The 25,739-nt window shown below is 34.9% G+C and overlaps 1 protein-coding gene across 1 annotated transcript in view; it reads right to left on the minus strand.

Moving 5' to 3' along the window:
* The window catches only part of KPNA1 (karyopherin subunit alpha 1), a 62,335-nt gene that overhangs the window by 13,230 nt on the left and 23,366 nt on the right, over positions 1–25,739 (minus strand). Inside the window, exons 3-10 of the mRNA XM_081301165.1 lie at positions 18,715–18,822; positions 16,287–16,386; positions 13,765–13,859; positions 7,183–7,314; positions 5,910–5,998; positions 5,501–5,600; positions 4,620–4,783; positions 2,576–2,654 (exon numbers count right to left, since the gene is read on the minus strand). Of these exons, the coding sequence (XP_081157291.1) occupies positions 2,576–2,654; positions 4,620–4,783; positions 5,501–5,600; positions 5,910–5,998; positions 7,183–7,314; positions 13,765–13,859; positions 16,287–16,386; positions 18,715–18,822 (867 nt within the window). The remainder of the gene's footprint in view (positions 1–2,575; positions 2,655–4,619; positions 4,784–5,500; positions 5,601–5,909; positions 5,999–7,182; positions 7,315–13,764; positions 13,860–16,286; positions 16,387–18,714; positions 18,823–25,739) is intronic.

The raw sequence follows: 25,739 nt of genomic DNA on the forward strand, positions 1-25,739 counted from the left end.
AAGAATGAGAAGGTCCTTCATCTCATAGCCATTAAAGAAGCTCATTGTTTCTAACAGTAAAATAAATGATGTCAAGGAGACTATTTTAGGAAAGATGAAGCTATTATTAGGGGGAATAAATAGAGTAACTTGGGATAGTAGGAAGATAAATCAGATGGGCATGTCAAAAACCTTTTCCTGAAAAAAGGAAGAGAGAACCTTTGTGAGGACAAGGACCAAAATATGGTAATCATAAGTGAATCTAGCAACAACAGTAAGAATCAACAAGACTTGGTAATTTGCTATACAAGGTAAACAGAGAGAGAGGACACTAAAAATAACCACAAAGTTTAGAATTAATCAAAATAGAAAAAATTGGGGCTGGGATTGTGGCTCAGTGGTAGAGTGCTTGCTCACCCAGCACCTGTGAGGCGCTGGGTTCAATCCTCAGCAACACATAAAAATAATATATAAATAAACATGTTGTGTCCAACTACAACTAAAAATGTTAAAAAAAAAAAAAAAATCAGAACTTAGAACTTGCTTTGGAGGGGAAAGAGAATACACTGGGAAACAACGTGAGACATACAAAAAATATCTAACAGGACCTGGAGACATGAGACAGCAACTTGAAAGAGGTCAGAACTAGATTTATAGATTCAGAATTTCATTCCATTCAATAAATATTTTCTACAAATGAACATGACTGACAGTCTACCTCCAACATCTTACAACCCAAAACTTTGACAGTTACAATACAGTGTGATTAGTGCTCTTATAAAATAAGAAGGACCTAACTGAAAAGTGTGGGATCAAAGCTTCCCAGAGAAAATAACTTTTATTAAGATGTGAGAAATGAGCTGGGCATGGTGGCGCATGCCTGTAATCCCAGCGGCTCAGGAGGCTAAGACAGGAGAATCACAGTTCAAAGCCAGCCTCAGCAATGGCCAGGCGCTAAGCAACTCAGTGAGATCCTGTCTCTAAACAAAATAGAAAATAGGACTGGGATGTGGCTATGGTTGAGTGCCACTGAGTTCTATGCCCGGTATCCCACCCCACCACCACAAAAAAAAAAAAAAAAAAAAAAAAAAAAGTGAGTAATAAGAAAACTTTACTAGCAGAGTGTGGGTATGTATGAAGTGGCATTCCTGGCATGGGTGGATGATGGAGGCAGGTGTTCTATGCACAGAGAAGAAAGTACGTATCAAAGCTCAGAGATAAGAGTTCAAGAACAAACATGACTAGAACATAAGAGTATGTGGTAGGAGTGGGAGATGTAGAAACTTTTTTGGGAGGGGGGAGTGCTCACAGTGAATAAACCTAGGGCCTCACAATGAGAAGAAATCACTACATTACTGAGCCACATCCTCAGACCAAGAAACATTTATTTTTGAAAAGTAAATACACTGATATGGTTCAAACTTCAGGAAGTATAAAGGACTAAATAGTTAAAAGACACCTTTCTATTCTTGAATCCAAAACATCCACTTCTCTTCAGAGACAACCAATGTAAGTTTCCTGTTTCCTTCCAGAGAAATTTTATTCAATCATATATTCTTTTCTTCTTCTTTTGTCTAAAATATCTAAACTAAACACTGCAAGGGGTAAACAAAAATGGAGTAATAAATAGGACTTAGAAACTGGCAGGTGGAAGAGAGGAAGAATCAAGGTGCTGCCCAGGTTTCTGGCATGGACAACTGTTTGTGCCATTTACCAAGACAGGAAACAGAAGCAGAGATTCACTATGCAGTAGGAAATTAGTTCCTTCGAGGGCAGAATAAATTGGAAATAGATATTACAAGCGAAACACATCAGAAAACAAATCTAAACTCCTTAATTTTAGAAATTAGAAAAGTAAAAACGTTAAATGCTTTACTAAAAGGTGGAGCCAGTTAAGAGCAAACTAAGGATAAATCGTAATTCCTAATTCTCAATCCATTCACATAAAAGTGATCACTGAAATTATAAATAAGGTTTATGAATGCATACAAACAAACGAAAACAGGAAAAAGAATTTGATAAAGGGAGGAACAGATGGCTGATAAAGCAAAGAAGCAAAATTTCAACACTCAGAAGCCTGATAATTTTAAGACATTTTTATCAATGCATCTGAGACATCTGAAAGAAAAACCGGCCAGAAAATCCACTGAGAATGTGTCTTGATATCAAAGTAAATGGATACTAGGAACCAGAAGGAAGAACCTTCCTTACATAGAAGACTTGTCATGTACCAAAGGAGGCAACTATCAGAAAAGATGATGTTAAGATTAAAGAAAGAGAAAAAGAGGCTGGCTACTACAGGCTTCTGGTGTTCCCCAAAACCATTTCAATTACAAGTAGAAGGAAACAAATCTGCCCAACTAAATAAATCTTAATTAGAGGGGAACCCAAAATTGCTGTAAGAGGTCAACACAAATACTAAAAAATTTTGCAAGTAGATGCCTAAAGCCAACATTTTAAAGGAACATTAGCAAAACTAAGTATCAGTCGGCTACAAAAAATATTGTATTAAATATTATAATGAAACAATCACATAGTTCAATGTATTGTTTTTGAAGAATTTGTTTTTGAAAAAAATATTACCATTTATTCATACCTGTGTCTGAATATCATCCCCTGTGACAATGTTTCCCACAGCCCGCAAAGCAGGAGAAACCACTTTATAATCATTATGCCTGCAACAATTAAAAAGAAAGAAAGAAATGTTACAGCCTAGCCAGTAGTTCTATCCATAATCTTTTTTCTTTAGGGCTGAGGTTCAAAAGAAATAATTTGCAATAAGATTTCAGAACAGAAAGGTACCAATGTGATTATTAAAGGAACCCTACCATGATGACAGAATGTTTTATGTCCCCTTAGAATAGCCGTCTTCCCCAGTATTCAGAATTTTTGGAAAAAATTACACAACATTCCTAGCAATCTTTTCCAGACTTTCATTACATGGAGTCCAAGCATTCCCTCTCATTCTTTACTATAGGCTTACTTCCTCTTTACTTTATCTTTTATGGCTGCTGAGATAAATGGGGACCAAGAGTTAACATAATTATTTTGCATCTGGAGATTTAACCCAGAGGTACTTTTCCACTGGGCTATAACCCCTATCCCCAACTCTTTTTGTTTTTTATTTTGAGAAAAAGTCTTGCTAAGTTGCTTAGGTCCTAAGTTGCTGAGTCTGACTTCGAATGTGCAATCCACCTGTCTCAATAAATTAATTTTAAAAGGAGGCAAAACTGACATGTCAATAGTTGAATAAATTTAAAAATTTTCAAATACTAAACTTTATTAAACCTACTAAAAGCTGCCTACTGGTCAAAAGAAACCCTTCATAAAGCCTGTTTTACATATTTGAAGACAGATTTATATGTCTAAAATAGAAGATAAACATAAAAATAGAAAATATAAATATGTAGTCTGGATTTTAGGGTAAATAAGTCAATACCCTTTATCTTTTCTTAAAGGTCCAATTTTCTTTCTTCTTTAATGATACTAGTCACTTTTCTTAAACTGTCAGTTCCTTCACATTTAAGATGGGTGGCTCAAAAGATTAAAATGTATAATAATCTAATATCTAAAGGATGCAAAGATTAATTCCCAGATTTTGAATGTTTTGTAATTCCTACAACATCATATTGCTTTTAACTCACAATAGTACTACTTTACTAATCTACAACCAATCTATGGCTATAATCCCAGAGTTTTGTCTTCTATACATTATACTTGTCTAATCCATTCCACATCTCGTGTCTGGGAAAATGTCTCTTTATATCTATTTGTATTTCCGTTACATGTCTTGTTACTTATAAGTATACCATTTCTTTGTTGTCTTTTCACTCTACTTTTTTCTTCTATAGTCCTTTTTTTTTTTAAAGTTGTAGACGGACATAAGACCTTTGCTTTTTTAATGTGGTGCTGAGGATGGAACCCAGTGCTTCACACATGCTAGGCAAGTGCTTTACCACTGAGCCACAACCCCAGTCCCTCTTCTATAGTCTTAACTAGAAATTTAATTAATTTCAAATCATTATATCACAAGCAAATCTTTCACCCCATCATCAAAAGCATTACAAAGGGAGTGAAATAAAGATTCAAAACTCTGATCCCAGTCTAGATTAAACTCTAAATGGGATAGACGATGAAGAATGACTTTTTTTTTTAAAGAGACAGTGAGAGTGAGAGTGAGAGTGAGAGAGAGAGAGAGAGAGAGAATTTTTTTTTAATATTTGTTTTGTTTTTAGTTCTCGGCGGACACAACATCTTTGTTGGTATGTGGTGCTGAGGATCGAACCCGGGCCGCACACATGCCAGGCAAGCGCGCTACCCCTTGAGCCACATCCCCAGCCCCAAGAATGACTATTTTTAGTGGCATATTTTTAGTGGCACAATAGGTCATCCACTGTGGGCTAGAATTACACAGATCAGTTTTCCAAAGTTTCAGCTAAAGGGTAACTATAACAAAAGAATATGAGGTTCTCCATAAATCTCGTAAGAAAAAACGGAAACACCCGACCCCCCAAAAATAAACAAAAGACAGCAGTCCAAAGCCCAATAAATCGGTAAAACAAACAACTGATTAATATTTAAGTATTATATCTAGGAAACTATTGCAAGGGGAAAAAAGCACTTTCTTAAAAATATCTCACATTAGCAGCTCCACCAGTCTCCTACATACTCCTGCATCAATGACCGCTTGAATTTTATCATTGGGTCCATCTGATAAATACGAGAGGGCCCAGCAGGCATCAGCCAGTACATCAGTGTCACTAACGAAGAGCAACCAGGAAAGCACATTCAGACAGGGGGAAACCTGTTAAAGGAAGATAATATGATAATGAAATTCAAAAGAATGCAAGTCAGAAGTAAAGTAAGATAACCAAGAAGGCTAACAAGCAGACACTTGATGACTTGGGGTAAGATTTATATTTCTAGAGTTTGACTAGCAAAGGGCTGGGTGGCTTTTCCAGCTTTGGGAATGCTATCAATGGTCCTACAATTTTTACTTTGCTGATGGTAGGCAGAATCTAAGAAAAATTATTTCGGGAAGAAAAGTTTTACATATACCACTTCTGAAGATTGAGAGTCTCTATCAAAACCTATACTTTGAAGACTAAAGACATAAAGAAGCTTTCAAAAATGCCAAAGCTGGGAAATTCCGTATTTTAGATAACTTGTTATGAATAAAATAAGCTAAGGTTTTTGTTTTTGTTTTTTTAAAGAGAGAGAGAATTTTTTAATATTTATTTTTTAGTTTTTGGTGGACACAACATCTTTATTTTATTTTTATGTGGTGCTGAGGATCGAACCCAGCGCCCCGCACATGCTAAGATGAATTTGAAGCTTTCTACAGACAGTGAGAGGGATCCCCCCAAAATAAAAACCACCAAAAACTGTTTCTCTAGAAACCAATAAAATTCTAACATGCTAAATTTGATCAAAAAGTATCATTTTGTGTTCATTAATACTGGTTGGTACATTTTTTTTTAACTGCATTTTTCTGCCAATTTTCTACAAGCACATTCCTTACCTTTGCAAATTCTGGAGGTGGGCTTTTTCCTCTACAGAGATTAGACAAAGCCCATACTGCATTCCGGGTCATCGTCAGGCGGTTTTGCTTTGAAAATAACCTACAAGTATGATGACACAACAGCTAATTATGTAGCAGATATTAATTCTCTGGTAGCATAAGATAAATACTCAACTGGTACTGATAAAATAAATATATTCAAATGGCTTTTCTCCAAAATAAAACTTCATAAATTCTAGTGCAACTAATTTAGAAGTTTGGAACTGGCGTTAAAATCTGGAGCCTGAAGAAATGGCCTAAATGAGTTAACAAGAATATATGTGGAAATCCAAAAATGACTTTCAAATATGTAATGCTTTCTAAGGTACTTCCCATGTTTTGTTACTCAAAAAAAGAAATAGAGACTTACTGCAAAAGAGGAGGAAGGATATTGCAGTCTAAAACATAGTCCCTGCACATGGTACTATCTCCAGCAATGTTGCCAAGAGCCCAGACTGCCTGTGAAAGAAGTATTTGTTAATGACTATTGTGTACTTTAATTCCCACAAAATTTTTTCAAAAAAGATGCCAGCAGATCACATTAATCCCTTATAAAATTATAAAGCAATCAACATATTACACATGGACTAACTACAGATATTTTAAAATTCACACATCAGGAAGTCAACATGAAACAATTGTGGCATTGGGGGAAAAGGAAAATATTCTAAAATGTACAATAAACAAAAGGAAATATAGGCATCTAGGCATTTATTAAATAAATTAAAGCTTATTAAAGAGAAAAATCAATTCTTTTCTTAGAGGACCCCATCCTCATCCCTCTGTAACATTCCACACAGCCCTTAGTACGGAACAGAGATTCAAATGGCTTACTCAGCTGACTTAAAAATGTACTTTAATCTTAGAACACAAAACAGTAAACAGAAACTGAAGAGCAATCAAAATGCAAGTAACTTTATTAATTTTCAGAAGTTGTATTATTTCCCCCACTTGTGGATTGAACCCAGGGTGCTTTACCACTGAGCTATATCCCCAACTCTTAGTTTTATTTTGCAACAGGGTCTAAGATGCTTAGGGCCTTGCTAAACTGCTGAGGCAGGTCTCAAACTTGCAATCCTCCTGCCTTAGCCTCCTGAGTCAAAGGGATTATAGGTGCATGCCATCACCCAGCTGACTATATTTATCTTAAATGCAATGATGTTTCCACGGGAATCATACTGTACACTTTAAATATAAACAGTTTAGAACATGTCAATTTATACCTCAAACTCTAAAAGAAAATCATTTAGTAGTGATTTATCTTTACCAATTTTATATGGTTGACAGTACTAAAACAACATATTTTCTATGTCTTTTACTTCAAAAGTGGCAAAGACACTGCTATTCTGATACTAACACTACAATTCCTACAAGGAGAAGCTCTTATATCAGTAACTGCTTACATGATCTAAAAAGTTATATCTATAGGGCTTAAAGAATGTCAGGGTGAAAAGGGAAAAGAGTTTTATGTGTCTAGAAGAAATTGTGCCTATAGTAACTAAAACAAATTTCTATTTTGTTGAAGGCTGGATTTCTAGAACATTTGCTGTAATTATTATGGCCAAGTAATCAAACTCGGGCCAAGAAAATGGCAAACTTATTCTTTCATATGCTTTCCTTTTTTTTTTTTTTTTTTTTTTTACCTGTTCTTGGACATCTTCAAACTCTGAGCTGAGCAACTCTATGAAGATGGGCACTGCCCCTGCCTGAATCACGATCCGGGTCTGAAGAGAATTTCCTGAAGCAATATTTGTCAGTACCCAAGCTGACTCAAACTATAAAGATAAAAATAATTTTCATTATCTTATTAGAATTTTAAAACTTCTTTTTTACTTTTAACAATAAAGTTTTCTGTACATGAATAAAATAAGTCTGAGATCATTTTTCATGTATCACCTATCAGTTAAATTCCATTTTAATTTCAAAAGAATTTCCAGAAGAAATTCTTCAGTCTAGAAAAATGTTCAGAATGTCTTAAAATGTCAGATCAAGATTAACATGAGACCATAATAATGAGGGAGTTTTTCATATGCCGATATGGAATGATCTCCCAATATTTAAATAAAAACAACAACAATGAAATGCAAAACCGCATACATTACTATGACATTAGGTATATATTATTATGGTATATTACCTAAAATGGTTAAAAAGTAATATATGCATTAATATACTTATTGTATATCTCCAGAAGGAGTTACAAGGATCTTTAAATACTTAATGCATCCAATGAAAGGGCCTAGATGACTGGGAAACGAGGATAGGAAAAACAACTTTAACCGAAAAGCCCTATTCCTATGTTCCTTTTGGCCTTTTACTGTGTACATAATCCAATTTATTAAAAAAAATGTGTGTGTAAGATAGGCAAAATGAAATGAAAAGCAGGAGATGTGATGTTAAGTAGGCCAAAAGGAGTTAACAGGCATAGAATTAATAATTAATAATTCCCAATTAATAATTCCCAAGCATAAAAGAACCCAAACCAAGGTGTAGAAACATTCTTAATAGGAAAAGAAAAAAAGGGAAACTTAGAAAAGGTGATAGAATGTTACAGCAATGGCAAACAGAAGATTTGAAGAAAATCATGGCCAACAAAAAATATAGCATATTACTAATTATAACAGTAACTTGATTTTTCAGTTTAATATTGATAAATCCAAGAGTGAAGCTTGCATTTCCACTTAATTAAGAGTTCTTACTTAGATTTTAAGTTAATTCCCTCCCCCATCTTATCTTCTTTTAATCCTTTAATAAAGTATATACACAGGAAAAAATTCAGTACATCTCTTTAAATAAGAGATCAATAACAACATCAAAAATGTACATTTGACTTTTTCTAAGCTTCTGGATTAAGTAAAAAAACAACAGTCATAGGGAAAACTTATCAATCATGGGGGTAGAGGAAGACAGGAGATGAGGGCAGTCAATCTGACCAGCACAGTATAAAGCTGTATGAATGACAGCAAATTCACAGAAGCCATTTTAAAAAGGGATGTTTAAAAAAACCTATGAAAGTGACAAACACAGGTGTGATAAAATGGCTTGATAGTCAACCCAGACACTAATGTTATACCTGTGGGGAGGCCCAGACTAGGAGTACCACAGTTAAACAGAACATAAACTATATCTGAAAATGTTTTGTTATAATCAAAGTTCAGGAGACACAGATGAAATCATGGGGGCAGATGGGGATGACTCCCAACCACTTTACAGATTCATCTCTGTAGTTAAATTGCTAATGAAAGCAATGCTCAAACACTTTTTAATCTGTCTGAATTAAACTTTACATTTGTACAGTACTTTATATTTTTCAAAGAATTATTCACATACTCTTGAGGTGATCCTCTTAACAACCCAAAGAAGTTAAGATGTCTGTTTTTTCTAGTTATGAATGAAGAAGCTATCAGAAAAAGTTCCAACTATGTGACTAATGATTTGAGTAATATATACAGTCAGCCAGAGAAGGACTAGATTACTATTGCCTAATCAAGTATGCTACGTTTCCTGTAACATACCTGTAACACTGGCATAAGAATATTTCAATTGCTTTTAGTTTGGATAACTAGGGCAAGAAATTTCAAAGAGGTATGCCAGATTATTTATGTAAAAATTTTTTTTTTTGCCTAAAATGTACTTTAATTTTTTACTAGAAAAATTGATTAGCTAAATCAGTATAAAAGCAGACTGTCCTACCTAGGCAGGCTCAAAGTTCAGTGACTAGTCATCAGATACTACAGAGATCAAATCAAAAGAAATGAAGTCTGAGGAAAAGCTATCTGGAGAGAATGAGAACTATAAAGAAGAGGAAAAGGATGGCATTAAGATTTTGATGCAAAAGAAATGCTGATGACCTGGGTTAACAAAGATTATATTAAAGTTATCAGTGAGAAAAAAATACTTAAAATACTAAATAATTCTAAGTTTGTCAGAGTACAAACTGCTGAGTTAAGCTCCAAAGATCTCTGCGGAAATAAAAGGGAATTCCAGAAGCTATTCAAGTGAATAAAATGGAGAAATTAAATTAAATATAGGGACAGTGACTAGGGAAGTGAAAAACAGTCTGAACATGGATGGTAAAAAAATTAGAAACAAGCGTATCTTAGTAGAACGTGTCAAAGAGTTATGATTACTACTAAGAAGTACATAATGATGATCTAGCCTCTGAATGAAAATAAGACTCAAGAAATCAAAAAGCAGTTTTATTGTTATCCAGGACAGAAGTAGATGAATAACTATAATTAGAGGACAACGGAAGACAACCCTACTCATGCACTAATAAGCCATAAAAAACATACACACAAAGGGTGCCAATTACACTGGTGTTTTTAACCTTCTAAAAACTCTAAAGCTGCATGTGTTAAATTTTCTATCACGGTGTGTGTGTGTGTGTGTGTGTGTGTGTGTGTCTTTCTTGTCAGAAGAACTCCTAACTATAAAACCCTGTTACTGTTGGAAGAAGCAGATTTCAAATATGCTTAACATGTAAGAATATTCTTTAAAAACTGGATGTGCTTTGAACCATATAACTTCCCTTTCATCACAGTCTGTATGTAATTTAAGCTGTTTTTCCATGAGATTTTTAGGTTTTTTTGTTTTTGTTTTTTAATGTGTCAGCTTTGGGTGCTAGATTAGAATATAACCTGAAAGTTATGAAATGGAAAAACCCAGAACTGATGGCAAATAAAAATACATAGTTATGATAAAAGTAGACGAAAACTAAGTTTAATTATACAACAAGAAAAAAAAATCAGTAACCTGAAAAGAGAGGGAAAGAAATCTAATAAATGATGCCACCTGAAGTTTAAAAAAAAAAAAAAGACGACCAAGAAAACTGTAACCTTCACTTCCTCTTGTTTTAAACTACTGAATTCTTAATATTCCAAGAATGGTACCACACAAGGAAAATCACCTATCATGCAGTGATAATTGCTATTTTTCACTATTCGGATCTTGCTAAATAAGGCTACAACTGAAGGCTGCACACTGAAGATTTGATGCTTCCTCTCTCCCCTTTCTTAAGTCTCTACCTTCTGGCGCTCAGTTCCTTAAATAAGGAAAATGAGAATCCAAAGCTGAAGTACTTCTGACCTCCTATCAAGTTTCCCACTCCAGGTTGAGGTACGCCTGGTTCCCTTTCTCCATTTGGATCAGGACTCTGTTGCTGGCCACTTTGCCGGTTCCACTCTGGTTCCTAGCAAATGCCAGGCTCACCTGGAGAGCAAGTGAAAAGAAAGGCTCACATCAGAAAAATAAACCCAGATATCAAACTCTGCAGAGAACAGTGCCTGAGTCATCTGAGCAACCTTCCAGGAAAGGTAGAGAGATCAATGAAGATGGGGAAAGTCACAGGAGGATGAAGGCTTACTGCAGTTTCTCACATTAAGGGGGACAGAAAGGCAGAAAAAGGGAAACTGAGCCAACCTAATTCAAATGTACAAATTTTACAGGAGTACCTGTCTGGTGCTTTTAAGCAAGAGGTAATTTAATTATTTCTAGACTTTTTAAATAAATTTCTATAAGGTTTGGGAATGAACATCTTAGCACTGTAAAAGACAGTACAAAGATGCTAACCTGGATTCAAAAAAACAAAGTGGGCCCACAGAACATACCATAAAGCAGACCAGTCTCATGCCAAAGCCTCTAAGACCTAGATGTCACTGAGCTTGAGAAATGCTCTTAGCTAATGGCATTGCTTTCTGCCAACATCCTAGATTCTACCCATGCTCACCTCCACTTTGAGGGCAGGTCAGTAACTGAGTAGCCACACCCAAAGCAGGCATTTTTAGCTGCCTTGTTTAAGGTGTCTCACCAATTTGGGAAGACAGAATGGGAATGAAGACATTAAGATTTTCCAGAGTTTATCATTGGGTTGAGCCACTGATTTTTCTATATAGTTTTGACTCTCTTTCTGGAAGAGAAATGGCAAAAATCATATTCCAAAGATATACTGTTCATCTCTCTAGTAAGCGGGCAGTAGTATCAAGGATGTACACCCTAGTTCTCTCCAAGAAAACAGGTAAGAGTACGAGCTTTCCAGAGCACACCTAATTATTTGAAGACAGGGCAGACCATGAAGTCTCCTGGCTCTAATGTCTCCCTAAATAATAAACTTGCTTCTCTTGCTTCAGAGGAAGTCAAGGTTACCCATTACTTACACTGGAAAAAGAATACCATGTTGTGCTTAAATATGCACAGAAGAAACCTGGAAATGACAACCCTTAGATAACAAACAGGTTTAATATTTTTTTTTCTCAGTTTTAGAGTAGCTCAGGTGAAAATCATGAGGTGGTCACTTCCAGAGGAATAATTTTTCAGTATTTCAGCCTAATTATTAGTTAGCAGAGGGTGGTACCTAGAAATTTAGATAGAAACAAATTAGATGTTTCTGAAGGCTTTCATCTTTAGGTGTGTTCCAGGATTAAGGTATTAAATGAAAAAATGATGTACATGTAGACTTTCATAGAGTATAGGACAATGCAGAGTTAAGCAACAACTTATTTCTTTTTTCATTTTAGGTTATACTTTCTTTCTTTAATGCATGAAGAATTGAACCTCTGCAAACACCTACTAAAAACTGCCAGATCCAGGAGTAAAACCAGTATCTCTCAATTATTCTCATTCCCAGTCAGGATAGAAACTTTTTTTTTTTTTCAGCATGAACAAATGATAATTTTCCCTACCTCCCTTTTCCTAAAAGAATTTCAAATGATAAACTGCAGTAAGGCTCCTCATTTGGTCCCTCTGATTTGCTTGGTAGCTTGCTTAGGGGCTCAGGCTCTGTTCTCTGCAGTGTTGGTTTTCTGGATTTCCTTTTTTCTGAGAAAAGTCTCTTTCTTCCCTTGCTCTCAGGGTCAACATGATATTTTAGGTGTCTGGTGATTCTGGCCTTATATGGGGGACCAGAATCACAATCCAGGAGGCAGCTAGCAAAACAGAATCTTAATTCAAATAAACACAGGGATTGATATATGTCAAACTGGAGAAGAAAAACTGATGGGACATCAAAGTACTCTACCTTTTCTGGATTTCTTGTTTTTCCTCTGGAAGAAACTCATCACCGCAATAATGATGTAAACAGAAAGAGATAGGAAAACAGGACGATAGGAAAGAAAATATCAACAAAGCATTAAAAGGTCCCAGTCCCTACATGGCACCAGTCTTAAGGCAAAAAGTCCATGGTGGGTGGGAAGGGATTATCTTTATGATTAACTTGTTATTGGCAAAGATTTACTTGGAAAAATAATTCCAATTTGTGATCTACTTGGTACCTAACAAATTTTATAGTTGCAGAGTCTCTCTAAAGGGTCTGGGTCTTTCAGATTCGATACTTCAGTGAAAATTCAGAAATCACAAGTATAGTTAATGACACAAGTAGTAATTCAGCTGGCTACTTCAAGGAAATCTAGCTATGACCAATCACCAGTTTACCAAAAATCCAACTTTACTGAGGAGGGAAAAAACACACACACACACTATTTAAAAATTTTAAGATAATTCCAAGGATTAGTCAGTTGACAGTGGTTTCTTTTACTGTGAAAATTATTCAATCCAGAAATTGGAGAATTCCCTCTTGGAATTCCTACAGCACAATACCGAAAGATTAAATTGACATACCAGAAAGTATAATTCCTGACAAAGATATCTCTCCTTGTCAGCTCTTCTGGGGTAAAAGAAGGACCATCAGAATCAGATTTCAGGATTATCAAGTATATGATCAGACCCTGTATGTAATACGTGTGTGTGTGTGTGTGTGTGTGTGTGTGTGTGTGTGTTGCTAGGGATTGAACCCAAGGCCTTGTGCATGTGAGGCAAGCATTCTACCAACTGAGCTATATCCCCTGCCCTTACCATCTTGAGAAAGCCAACAAATATAATCTACAAATTCCTCAAAACCAAATTTTAGGTTGCTCACATATTGATTCCTGTTTATAATGGTTTCTTTACAGCAAAGGTTTCCCTATTAGATTACCTATAATCTACAAATATTTTATCATCTACAATCATCATAAAACTTTTTTAAAGACTAGAAACATAAGTTTGAAAGAGTGTAATAAGGGTTTACATGTTAACAAAGCTGGAAAAGAAGCCTGCAATGCAGTTGTCATAAATTTCATTATCAACAAACTCAATCTCTTCATACAGGTTAAGCATGTAAAAAAATCGTTTACATAATAAAAGTTCAAGGAAAACTAAGTTATGAGGCAAGAAATGAAAATGGTCCGCACCTGCAGTGTACAATTCTCTTTTCGTTTGAGGAATTCCACAAACCTTGCCACTACTCCTGGTGTGCTGATAACTTCATCAATAGGAGGATTAGGTTCTGTTTCCCCATAAAATGAAAGGAAAGAAGAAAAACAATCCTTTGACTTCAGTGCAAGAACTTTTCAATTTAACATTAATTTATAATACTCCTCCCTTCATTTACCAGCTCTTTCATATTGGAAAACCACCAAAACCAAAAAAAAAAAAAAAAAAAGTGAAACTGCATTTGAACACTTTGGGACAAGGGTAGTTTTTAAAGGTTTCACACAATATGGAAATAAAAGAGTGAACAGAATTCTTTGATTTTGTTTTCTGAGATGCTGGGTAAACTTCACCCCCAAATCCTACAAATTTGCAAAAATCAAAATTACTGCCTCTACTTTTTAGGAAACTTTGAACATAAGGGGTAAAAAATTTCCAAAGACAACTACTGTTAGTATTTTAGTATACTGTCTTCTAGCCCCTTTTTTATATATGAGCTTTCAGTCTGTTATTATATATTACCTTAAGAAGCTGAATTATAGGATTCTGTGCTTAAAGGATTTAATTTAACAAGTGCAGTGATAAAGAGAAGCCAACAAAAATTCACTACAATTGATTTATCAAATTAATCTCATTTTCATTTATGACAAAACATTATCTTATAAAAGGAGACACTCAACTTATTTACTTATTGGGTGAGTAAATAAGCAAAGTCAGACAAATCAGATTAATAATTTCAGGAAGAGATCTGAGTTTTTGACAGAATGTATGTGGTAATATCTGAAAAATGCAGATCACAGTACTATCTGGAGAGCCTTAGCCTTATTAAAGAAGTGACTAATGTGCTGAGAGTGATAGCACATGCCTATAAACCATGCCTATAATCAGAAGGCTAAGACAGGAGGCTCTCAAGTGACTAATGGTGCAATGTTGATTTGAGGAGGAGGAGGCTCTAATGATAAACCCTATCTGGTTCAACATTTTTATCAACCACTCTAATAAATATAAAAAACAAATGTGATAGTAACAATACATTACTTGTAATATGCTGAATTATAGAAATAATATGCAAAAAGAATACATTAAAAATTGGCAATAAAACAACAAGAATAAAGCAAAAATTCAGCAACTTTTTTCTGTTGTGGGTTTTTTGTTTGTTTTTGGTGCTGGGGATTGAACCCAGGGCCTTGTATATCCAGGGCAAGCACCCTACCAACTGAGCTATATCCCCAGCCCTCTGTTTTTTTGAGGCAGGTTCTAAATTGCCCAGATTAGCAGCAAATTCCTGGGCTTAAGTGATCCTCCTGCCTCAGCCTCCCCAAGAATAAACTGGGACTACAAGCATGTGCCACAACATCTAGTTTATGAACTGTGTCTTTTAAAGTCTACATAATTTCCCACACAAATTAATTACAGTTAACAAAGTGTAGGAAATTTAGTTTGCTGAAATTCCAATGAAATATTACTAATCCATGACTCTCAGAAAACTAATGCTAGAATTAATCCCTGGAATGGATAGTTTTAAAAAGAAGGTAATCTCTCACCATATTCTATAGTAATAAGAACCCATCTGGAGTACTGTATTCTAATTATCATTTAAGAGTGATGTTGGCAAACTAGATTACAAGCAGGAAAATAGAAGAATGGCAAAAGGCCTTAAAAAGTTATATTATATGGGCTGGAGCTAGAGCTCAGCTGCAGAGTGCTCGCCTGGCACGTGTGAGACCCTGGGTTCGATCCTCAGCACCACATAAAAATAAATAAGTGAAATAAAGGTATTGTGTCCAACTACAACTAAAACATAAATATTTTTTTTTTAAAAAAAGTTATATTGTGAGAAAATCATAAGGCTCAGCTTGTTGAAAATAGACAAACACATTTTTAGAGGGGTAGAAAGGTGTACTTCTTCAAATATTTAATACATTGTTCAGGCAAAAGAAATTATGATGGTAGGTTTTTATTACATTTAATCTCAAGGGATGTACAATTTTTTTAAGTCACTAATGACTCTAAATAACCATAATTTAAGTATTTGCTATCAACACTTTAATACAATTGTTATTTTTACTTGCCCATGTGTACAACAAGTATGATACTCTGATCTACATTAATAATACCAAAAATGGGTACAATCTTACCCACCTATTAAACCCATATTTTCAGTGGTACACTGGTAAAACTGTAAACAAGAAAACTGGCAATTATTACTTTTTCAAGTAATGTTATTTAAGTTTTTCTATAAATAAGGTGGAGCTTTAGTTTTAATTAAAATAAGATGTTGATTACTAGTATAATAACTTAGTTCAAAAATGCTGCCTCCTGATCTTGGTAGTCCCATAAATAAGAAAATGAAAAGGCACTGCTCACAATTATATGTCTGTGTGTGTCTCTATTTTCTATTGATAAAACACACTCCAAAACAAATTATCTGTGATGTGAAAATAAATTATGAGAATATTTTACAAAAAGATGAAAAAAGAGACTCAATATATGCAGAGCTCACCTTTTGAAAGTAGTTTTCTGAACTTCTGTGTTGCTGAAAGCTGTTGCTCTGGGCTATTGGAAAATATCATTTCAATCATGTCAGAAGTAATAACACCACCCTGAGAACACAAACAAAAAGCAAATTTAAAATACTATCTTAATTCACAGGACCATAAAGCTTAGGATAAATTATAGCCAAGTTACCTAGTTTGTCACATTTCTCAAGAAATTACATAAAAGTAGATAAATCTTTACATGCAAAAATGTGTAAGATTAGTAATGCAATGAAGCCAAATTCTCATTCTGATTTAAAATCTCACAATAGTGAAAAAATAATGTCAGTAGTAAAAATCTTTGTCTCCTTGCTTAATACATGACTGGTTGTTCTTTGTTATGATAATTAAAAGGTTAAGTTCTGAAAGACAGTTTTTCAAGACCTCTAAACTTGAAGCAGCTGCTCTCACACCACCTATTTTTAATTCCATGCACATCTCATCATTACTAGACATTTTTCCTGATATTTCTCCTTGAAATCCAAAGATTCACACACACACACACTTTTTGGGGAGGATGGGGGGATTAACTAATACATATCAATGGATACCATGTAATGTTTTACTACATGTACACACTGTGTAATGTTCAAATCAAGACTCTCTCCATTTTACCATTTGATCACTATTGGCTAACATATAGTAGATGCTCAACAAATCTTTACTAAAAAATAGACTGTGGATTCTAGCCACTGTCAAAATCTACAGCTGACTTTTAAACTTATTTAAAATTCCTGGCAGGCATGATGGTGCACAGCTGTAATACCAGCAGCTCAGGAGGCTGAGATAGGAAGATCGAGAGTTTGAAGCCAGCCTCAACAAAAGTGAGGTGCTAACCAACTCAGTGAAACCCTATCTCTAAAAAAAAAAAAAAAAAATCAAACTAGGGCTGGGGATATGGCTCAGTGGTCAAGTGCCCCTGATTTCAATCCCCAGTACCCTAAAATAAATAAAATTTTTATTTCCTTGCTTCTTCATTAAAACTACTTTCTTGCTTTATTAAAACTTTGCAGTTTCCCATTATTTTCTTGCTTTATTATTTTTCCATTTCCTGTTGTAATCCATGCCCAGTATGAGCAACTAACTTTCTTCTCAAAATCATTTGTCACAATGATACAAAATTCTTATTTTAAGAAACCAACAACTGAGTTGTAAATGTTGGATGGTTGGTAAATAATATGTAACATTAAGAACTCCCACTAGGGAATGTATAAAGCATTCTGCTGGGAAGTCAGAAAAGCAACTATTTTCAAAGATGCAAGACCAATTTCTGAATAAACGAAGGTACCTAAATGACTACTATGACCATGTCTTACACTCAAACATGTATATATAGTAAGCAACTATCTTTTTCTTTTCTCTCATCCTCTTAAAAGCCAAGCAGATTTTACAACATGGTATCTAAGTTATAGGATACCATTATTACCCAAGGGGAAAGGATTGGTATATTTTTAGCTATATGCAAGAGAATTGTATCATCTTAGGTGGAGACACAACTTTTGTTTATGTCTTTGAGACACAATATGGTGCCAGGAAAATACATATAGATACCAAATTGACAAGAAATAGAGTATGGTAATTTTATCTGTCAACTTGACTAAGTTATGGTACTCAATTATTTGGTCAAATACCAGTCTAGATGTTAGATATCATTATTTTTACATGTGATTAACATTAAATCACTACATTTGAATGAAATAGATTGCTCCCCATAATATGGATTAGCCTCATGCTCTCAGTTGATGCCTTAAGAGCAAAGAATGTCCAAACAAGGAATCCAGCCTTTGGACTGGCAACATCGACTCTTCCTTTAATTTTTCCACCTACAGATTTCAAACTTGCCAGTTCCAATCAAGTGAGCCACTTCCTTTAAATAGTCTTTTCTCTCTCACTGGTTTTCTCTGAAGAACCCAAGCTGATAGTCTATAACACTGTATTCATTTCATACACATTTTTTAAAAATTGGAAAAACTTTGTGAAAGCTCTAAAAGCAACTACCACAAAAATGATGACAGCATTAGCTATATTCTTTCTAAGTTTATAGCTGAATTAATCTTTATAACTTAATTTTGTTTAATTGTACACGGTCCAAAATACAATAAACATTTAATAAACCATGAAGAATAAATATGCAGTTTCTTTCAAAATGAAATGCTAAGTAATTTCTGTAGCTATCTAACTTAACCTTTTTATTAAACTCAAAAAGAGATATAAAGGCTGGGAATGTAGCTCAGTGGTAAGTTGCTTGCCTGGCATGCATGAGGCCCTGGGTTCAATCTCTAGCAGAGAGAGACAGAGAGAGCACGCACAAGCTCGCAAGCGCACGCTCTCGATAGCTCTCATTATATTTATCACAAAAACACCAAAAGGAGTTGTTGTTATTATTTTACTTACAGGTGCCATCTCCATGTTATTAATCTGGGCCTCATGAAAGCCACCATCTGACATAATTTCTTCTTCTGTTTCTTCTTCTGCAGTAGCAACATTTCTTCGCTTGAATAACTGAAAAAATAAAGACTGTTACTAATGTAATTCTTACACAAGGGACTTGAACATCCAAATACTAGGCACTTGATTTAAAAGGAAAAGGGGATGGAACTCTTTGAGAAGTCATTGTAAAAACCCTGAAGTTTGTACTACTTTCACCTTAACTGATGAGGAACAATTGTAGATTGCTCCAGTCTTATAATCTAATACAAATAACTATCACAATATGTATAACCAATACTTGATGATATAAGAGGCCTGACAATACATGACATGGGGAAAAAAATTTAAAAAGGAAAGGAAAAGGACATGGCAAACTTGACCATTTCCCTCATAAAGTAAGCAACAAGATCATCTTAACAATACATCAGGAAAAATGAGAATATAAACAAGGTAAGAATGACTAATATTTCCATTTTAACTCTCAAGAATAGTAGACTGGAGTTTCTGACCTTTTTAAGCTCTCCAGTAATCAGTGACAAGAGTACTAGAATCCTATTTTAAAAGAATTGAGGCAGGCACAGTGGCACACACCCATAATCCCAGAAGCTTGGGAGTTCAAAGCTAGCCTCAGCAACTTAGAGAAGCCCTAAGTAACTCAATAAGACCCTGTCTCTAAATAAAATACAAAAAAGGGCTGGGGATATGGCTCAGTGGTCAAGTGCCCCTGAGTTCAATCCCTAGTACTAAAAAAAAAAAAAAATGATTAATTTGCATAGGCAAAGAAAATATTCTCTCCAAAGTCAGCCTAATAAAAGTGCTTTTCATTATATCCTCAAGAATCCTGAAAGCCAGGTGCAGTTTGTGCAAAAAGACAGGAGGATCTCGAATTCAAAGCCAGCCTCAGCAAAAGCAAGGTGCTAAACAATTCAGTGAGACCATCTCTCTAAATAAAATACAAAAAAATAGGACTGGGGATGTGGCTCAATTGTCGAGTGCCCCTCAGTTCAATCCCTAGTACCCCCCAATAAATGAATGAATGAATAAAGGCACTGTGTCCATCTACAACTAAAAATATATTTTTTTAAAAGTACAAGCTAATAAAAGTAGAGGGAATTATCACTACAGCTACTACTAACGTAGTAGACCTTAGCAGTGATCATCAAAAGCTGCTAAAATCTGTGGTGAAAGGCTGATGGGGTCTCTTTATAGTAGATAGATCATGTTAGCAATATCAATAACATCACAAAAAGAGAATGATTTTAAATGTGATGCTCCACTGTACTGTCATGTGTAACTAATTAAAACAAATTTTTAAAAAAGGTGATGCTCTAGTAGAGTGTCACCTACAAAGTCTCCTTGTTTAAAAAAAAACTGTATCTAACCAAGTCTTTATATTTAACTATGAGTTCTTATGAAATATGGGAGCCAAGGAACATTTTAAATGGCATACTCATTCAGACTCATAGGCTCCACAAGGAAAATGTCTTCTCTAACACCATCTTTCCAAGGAATAAATGAGAAAACAGAAAAATGGGGTGGCAAAAGTTATTAGTGATGGTGTCAAGAAAACAAGACATCTATGTGTAGAAGAATGAAGGTGAATCCTTACCATAAACCTTATACAAACATTACCTCAAAATAGATTAAAATTGATAAAGAATTTGCCTACCATGTGTAAGGCCCTGGGTTTAATCCTCAGTCTAACTACAAAACTCTTAGAGGAGAAAATCTTTTCAACACCAAATATGGCAATGATTTCTCAGATATGACATCAAACTCCCAAAGGATGAAAAAAATAAACAAAAAGGACTATATTAAACCTTAAAACTTCTGCACATTAGACAATAAAGTGAAAAGGCAACCTACAGAATGGAGAAAATGACTGTGAATCATATATCTGATAAGGATTTGGATACCAAAATATATAACAAACCTACAATTCAACACCCAATTTTAAAATAAGAGCTGAATAGGCATTTCTCCAAAGATACACAAATGACCTTAAGGATATGAAAAATTGGTCAACATTACTTCTCGATACAAAAAAAAAAAAAAAGGTGAGAAATCATTAGAATGGCCCCTATCAAAAAACAGAAAACAAGTGTTGACAAGTATGTGAAAAAAATGGAACACCTCACACACTGCTGGATGTAACATAAAATGTGCAATTCCTACAGAAAACAGTAAAGAAATTGCTAGGAAAAAAAAATCAAAACAGAACTGTCATATAATCAAACATGGAAACAGAAAGTAGAACAGTGGTTGTCAGGGGTCTTGGGGAAGAAGAAATTAGGAATAGTTCTTTAATGTTCTATAGCTTTTATAGGGGACGAAGACATGATTGGTGGGAATATGAGATTAAAGGAGTAATTCTAAAAAAAATGGGACCACTGTGCTAACCCCACCTGCTTTTACCTTTGAAAAGCAATGTAGCGCCCACATCCCTGCCTGGCTTAAGTGGACAGGATATGTTACATTCCTCAGCAAATTACCATTATCTGCAGGAGAAATATGGAGGCCCAAAATAATTTCAAGAAGAGGAACATAAGTTATCCTGAAGTGGGTTTTTTTTAACCCTTACAGAGACCAGATTCCAGAATTCAAGAAGAGAAGGATTAATTCCTCCCAACCATAAGAACACTGGAACCTGTAGGGTCCCAATTAGAATGTCAATGTGGGCCAAAGTGATCTAGAGTGGTCAAAGCAGTGGGGACTTGAAAGTCTCATGTCATTCTATTGTCACTCAAAAGTCAAGAGGTGGACCTGGGTAGGACTCTGGAAACTTCCTTGGGACCCCAATAAAACTACAGTCAAGGAGAGGCATGCTGTCCTTCTCTGAGAAGAATGACTCTCTTCCTTGGGAGTGGCCCCCTTTCTGCTTTTCCATCTCTTTTAATAAATTCATGCCTGTTACTCCAAGCAACACGTCTGAAATCTTTCTGACTTGAGCATAAGAACCGGGATTTTAAGGGCTTGTCCTCTCACTGCCTCAATTTCCCAGAAGGCCCTAGCCCTGTAATAGCTTCAAGATGAAAAAGTTCTAGATATCTGTTACACAACAATGTCAACATGATTAATTCTACCAAACTGTCCATTTAAAATGGTAAGAGGGTAAATTTCATATTATGTAGGATGTTAACCATAAATAAAGACTTTTTAGAGGAGAGTTTAAGAAATATGGGCTGGGGATGTGGCTCAAGAGGTAGCGCACTCGCCTGGCATGCGTGCGGCCCCGAGTTCGATCCTCAGCACCACATACAAACAAAGATATTGTGTCTGCCAAAAACTAAAAAATAAATATCAAAAATTCTCTCTCTCTCTCTCTCTCTCTCTCTCTCTCCTCTCTCTTAAAAATATGTCACCAAAGGCAAGACAAAAACTGTTTAGATTCTGTTCTCAAAAATTATAAAAAAGATCATGAGACAATGTAGGAAATCTGAACGTTGATTAGACATTTTGTTATTAAGGAACTGTTTATTTTTAAGGTATAACACTATTCTGGTTTAAATTAAAAAGTCTTTATCCTTTAGAGATACATATGATGTCTAGCATTTACTTCAGTGTAATGGTGGCTATTATTCTACTTCTGTCCAAAGGATGCCTTTGACATTGCCTGTAGTGTGGGTCTAATTGTAAATTCTTTCAATTTTTATATTTCTGAACACGCCTACATTACACAATCATCTCTGAAAAATATTTTTGCCAGGTATATTCTAAGTTGACAATTTCTTTTGTTAAAGATATTTCTCCACCAAAATCTGGCTCCTATTGGTTTTTCAGTAACAAATTTGATGTCACCATTATTATTTGCCCTCTTATATGGAAATAGGCCTGTTTTTGTGTATTTTCTTCATCAAATATAATAATGATACATATTTGTTATATATAGTGTTGATCACTTGACCCATATATTCAATTTTGAGTGGTCAAATCAGAACAATATGAATTTCTATCTCCTTAAACACTTATCATTTCTTTGTGTTGGGAAACTCTCTTCCAGTTTTTTACAAAATATATAATAAATTCTCATGAACTATAGTCACCCTCCTATGCTATAAAACATTAGAACTTAATTCTTTTCCATGTCATTGTATTTTGGTACCCATTAGCCAATCTTTATCTCTTATCTCCCTACCCTCTTTATTTCTAATGGCCACTAATTTACTCTCCACTTCTATAAAATCAACTTTTAGCTTTCACCTATGAGCAAGAGAAAATAGTATTTGTCTGGGTCTGGTTTATTTCACTCAATATAAAATGCTGCAGCAAATTATATAATTTCATTCCTTTTTATGGCTAAATAATGTTCCATTGTGTACATATGCCACTTTACCCATTCAATTGTCAGTGGACAATTCAACTGACTCTGTATCTTGGCAACTGTAAATAATCCTCTAATAAACATGGAAGTGCAAGTGTCTCTTTGATATAATTATTTCATTTCCTTCAGCTATATACTTAGTAGTGGGACAAATGAATCATATGGTATAGTTTAAGTTTTTTGAACCTCCATAGCATTTTCCATAATGGCTATATTAATTTACATTCACACCAACAGTGTACAAAGTGTACAAAAATTCCCCTTTCTCTGCATCCTTGTAAACATTACTTTTTAATATTTTTTATTTTTTTGCATATGTGTGGTGCTGGTGTTTGAACCCAGGGCCTTGTGCATTTGAGGCAAGCACTCTACCAACTCAGCTATATCCCCCACCCAACATATTACTTTTTGTCTTTTTCAGTATAGCTATTCTAACTGGAATAAGATGATACCTCATGGTTTTGATTTGTATTTCCCTGACGATTTGTGATATGGAGCATCTTTTACATACTTATTTTTTACCAATGTATAATATATATATTTTGGTTCAACTCTATGGTTTCTGACTCATAACTTCCTCATTGAGGCAGCCCACAGAAACCAGATTTTTTCTTCCTCAAGAAGGGTCACAGGAAGGTTAATCTCTCCTTCCCCTTTCTGTCTTGGAGCTGTCCATAAATTCTCTACTACCCTTCTCTGATAGTAGGTCACAGAATCCTCATTCCAGAGGCTTCCTGCCCCATACCATGGAAGAATGCTACACAGAGAGGCTGAGAATTTAAAACACACAAGCCTGGGTTATTGAACTCACTTTATCAGCATTGGATTTGCAAAGAAACCCAAAAGGAATAGGATTTAGGGAGCTCCCAGCTAGTTGAATACATGGAGGTGCCTGAAGAGGAAACAAAAAGTTCTGTACCCTTTCTCCCATACTGGTTTATTTGTCCCATGCATTTCTTCATAAATATTCTTTATAATAAACCAGCATAGGTTTTCCTGAGATCTTTGAGCTGCTCCAGCAAATAAATTAAACCCAAGGAAGGAAGTGTGGAAACCCCGATTTATAACTGGAAGTTGAAGCACTAGTTAAACAACTTAGCATCTAAAGTAGAGAGGGGAACAAGCAAGTCTTAGAGATGAGCCTTCAACCTGTGGGATCCTACACTATCTCCAGGTGGACAGTGTCAGAATCCAATTCGAATTCCAAGATACCCAGCTAGAGTTGCAGAACTGAATGCTTGTCAGTGATGAGAAATCACTACAACTTATGAGATCTTAGAAGCCCCAAATTCTTGTTGCATGAGAATAAAAACAAGTAGTTTTCCCAAGAGTTTCTCCTGTTTTCTTCCAGTAGTTTCATAATTTTGGGTTTTGCATTTGGGTCTTTGACGGATTTTGATTTTTGACTTTTGTACATGATGAGAGAAAGTCTAATTCCATTTTTCTACATTTGGATATCCAGTTTTTCCAGCACCATTTGTTGAAAAAACTGTCCTTTCTTTAATGTATGTTTTTGGTGCTCTTTATGTGTTTTTGTGGGGTTTTTTTTTTTTGGGGGGGGGACCACTGGGGATTTAACCCAGGGCATGTTACCACTGAGTCACATCTCCAACCCTTTTTATTCTGAGACAGGATACCACACTAAGTTGCTTAGGACCTTGCTAAATTGCTGAGGCTGGCCTTGAAATTGTTATCTTCCCGCCTCAGCCTCTTGAGCCACTGGAATTACAGGCATGTATCACCATGCCCAGCTATGTTTTTAAGACTCTTTAGGATTGGTTTTGAGTAGTTTAGTTATATGTGGTTTTAATCGTGTTTCTTGTGATTATTTACATTTCTTTAATCAGTGAATTTACAGTTTTCATTAGTTATGAAAAGTTTTAAGATGTTATTTCTTTTAAAAAAATGCTTATTTTTTAGTTGTAGTTGGACAAAATATCTTTATTTCATTTATTTACTTTTATGTGGTGCTGAGTATCAAACCCAGGGGCAAGCACTCTACCACTGAGCCACAACCCCAGCCCCAAGATGTTATTTCTTCAAATATTTTTTTCCTCTTCTATCCTCTTTGCCTTTGGAAACTCCCCAATTATTCATAAATTTTCTTGAAATTGTCCCATAACTCAATTACAGTCTTTTTCCCCCCTTGCATGTTTGTACAAAGGAGTGGTTGTTCTTTTTACCTTTTTTTCATTTTAGATAATTTCTATTCCTATGCCTTGAAGTTCACCAATTTCTTCTGCAATTTCTAATTTGTCACCAATCCCATTTGTATAATTTTTATCTCAGACTCACAGTTTTCATCTCCACAAGTTTAATTATTGTCTTTTAAAATATTTCCATGTCTCTTAACTCTTTCAACATAGGAAATACAGTTATGATAACCTTAATGTCATTCTCTGCTAAGTCTACCATCTGTCAGTTTCAAGTGATCTCTCCTCATTACAGGTATATTTTCCTGCTTATTTGTATACTTGGCTATCTTGGATGCTAGACTTACCAATTTTACCTTGTTAAATACTTTGTATTCATATAAATACTCTTGATCTCTATTCTGGCAGGCAGCTAAGTTATATTAAAACGTTTTGATGCTTTTGGACCTTGTTTCTATGATTTGTTATGTAGGTGTGAGTAGTGCTAAGTCTAGAGCTAATTTCCACTAATGAAA

The sequence above is a fragment of the Spermophilus citellus genome (assembly GCF_964194105.1).
Source record: "Spermophilus citellus genome assembly, chromosome: 7".
Classification (NCBI taxonomy): Eukaryota; Metazoa; Chordata; class Mammalia; order Rodentia; family Sciuridae; genus Spermophilus; species Spermophilus citellus.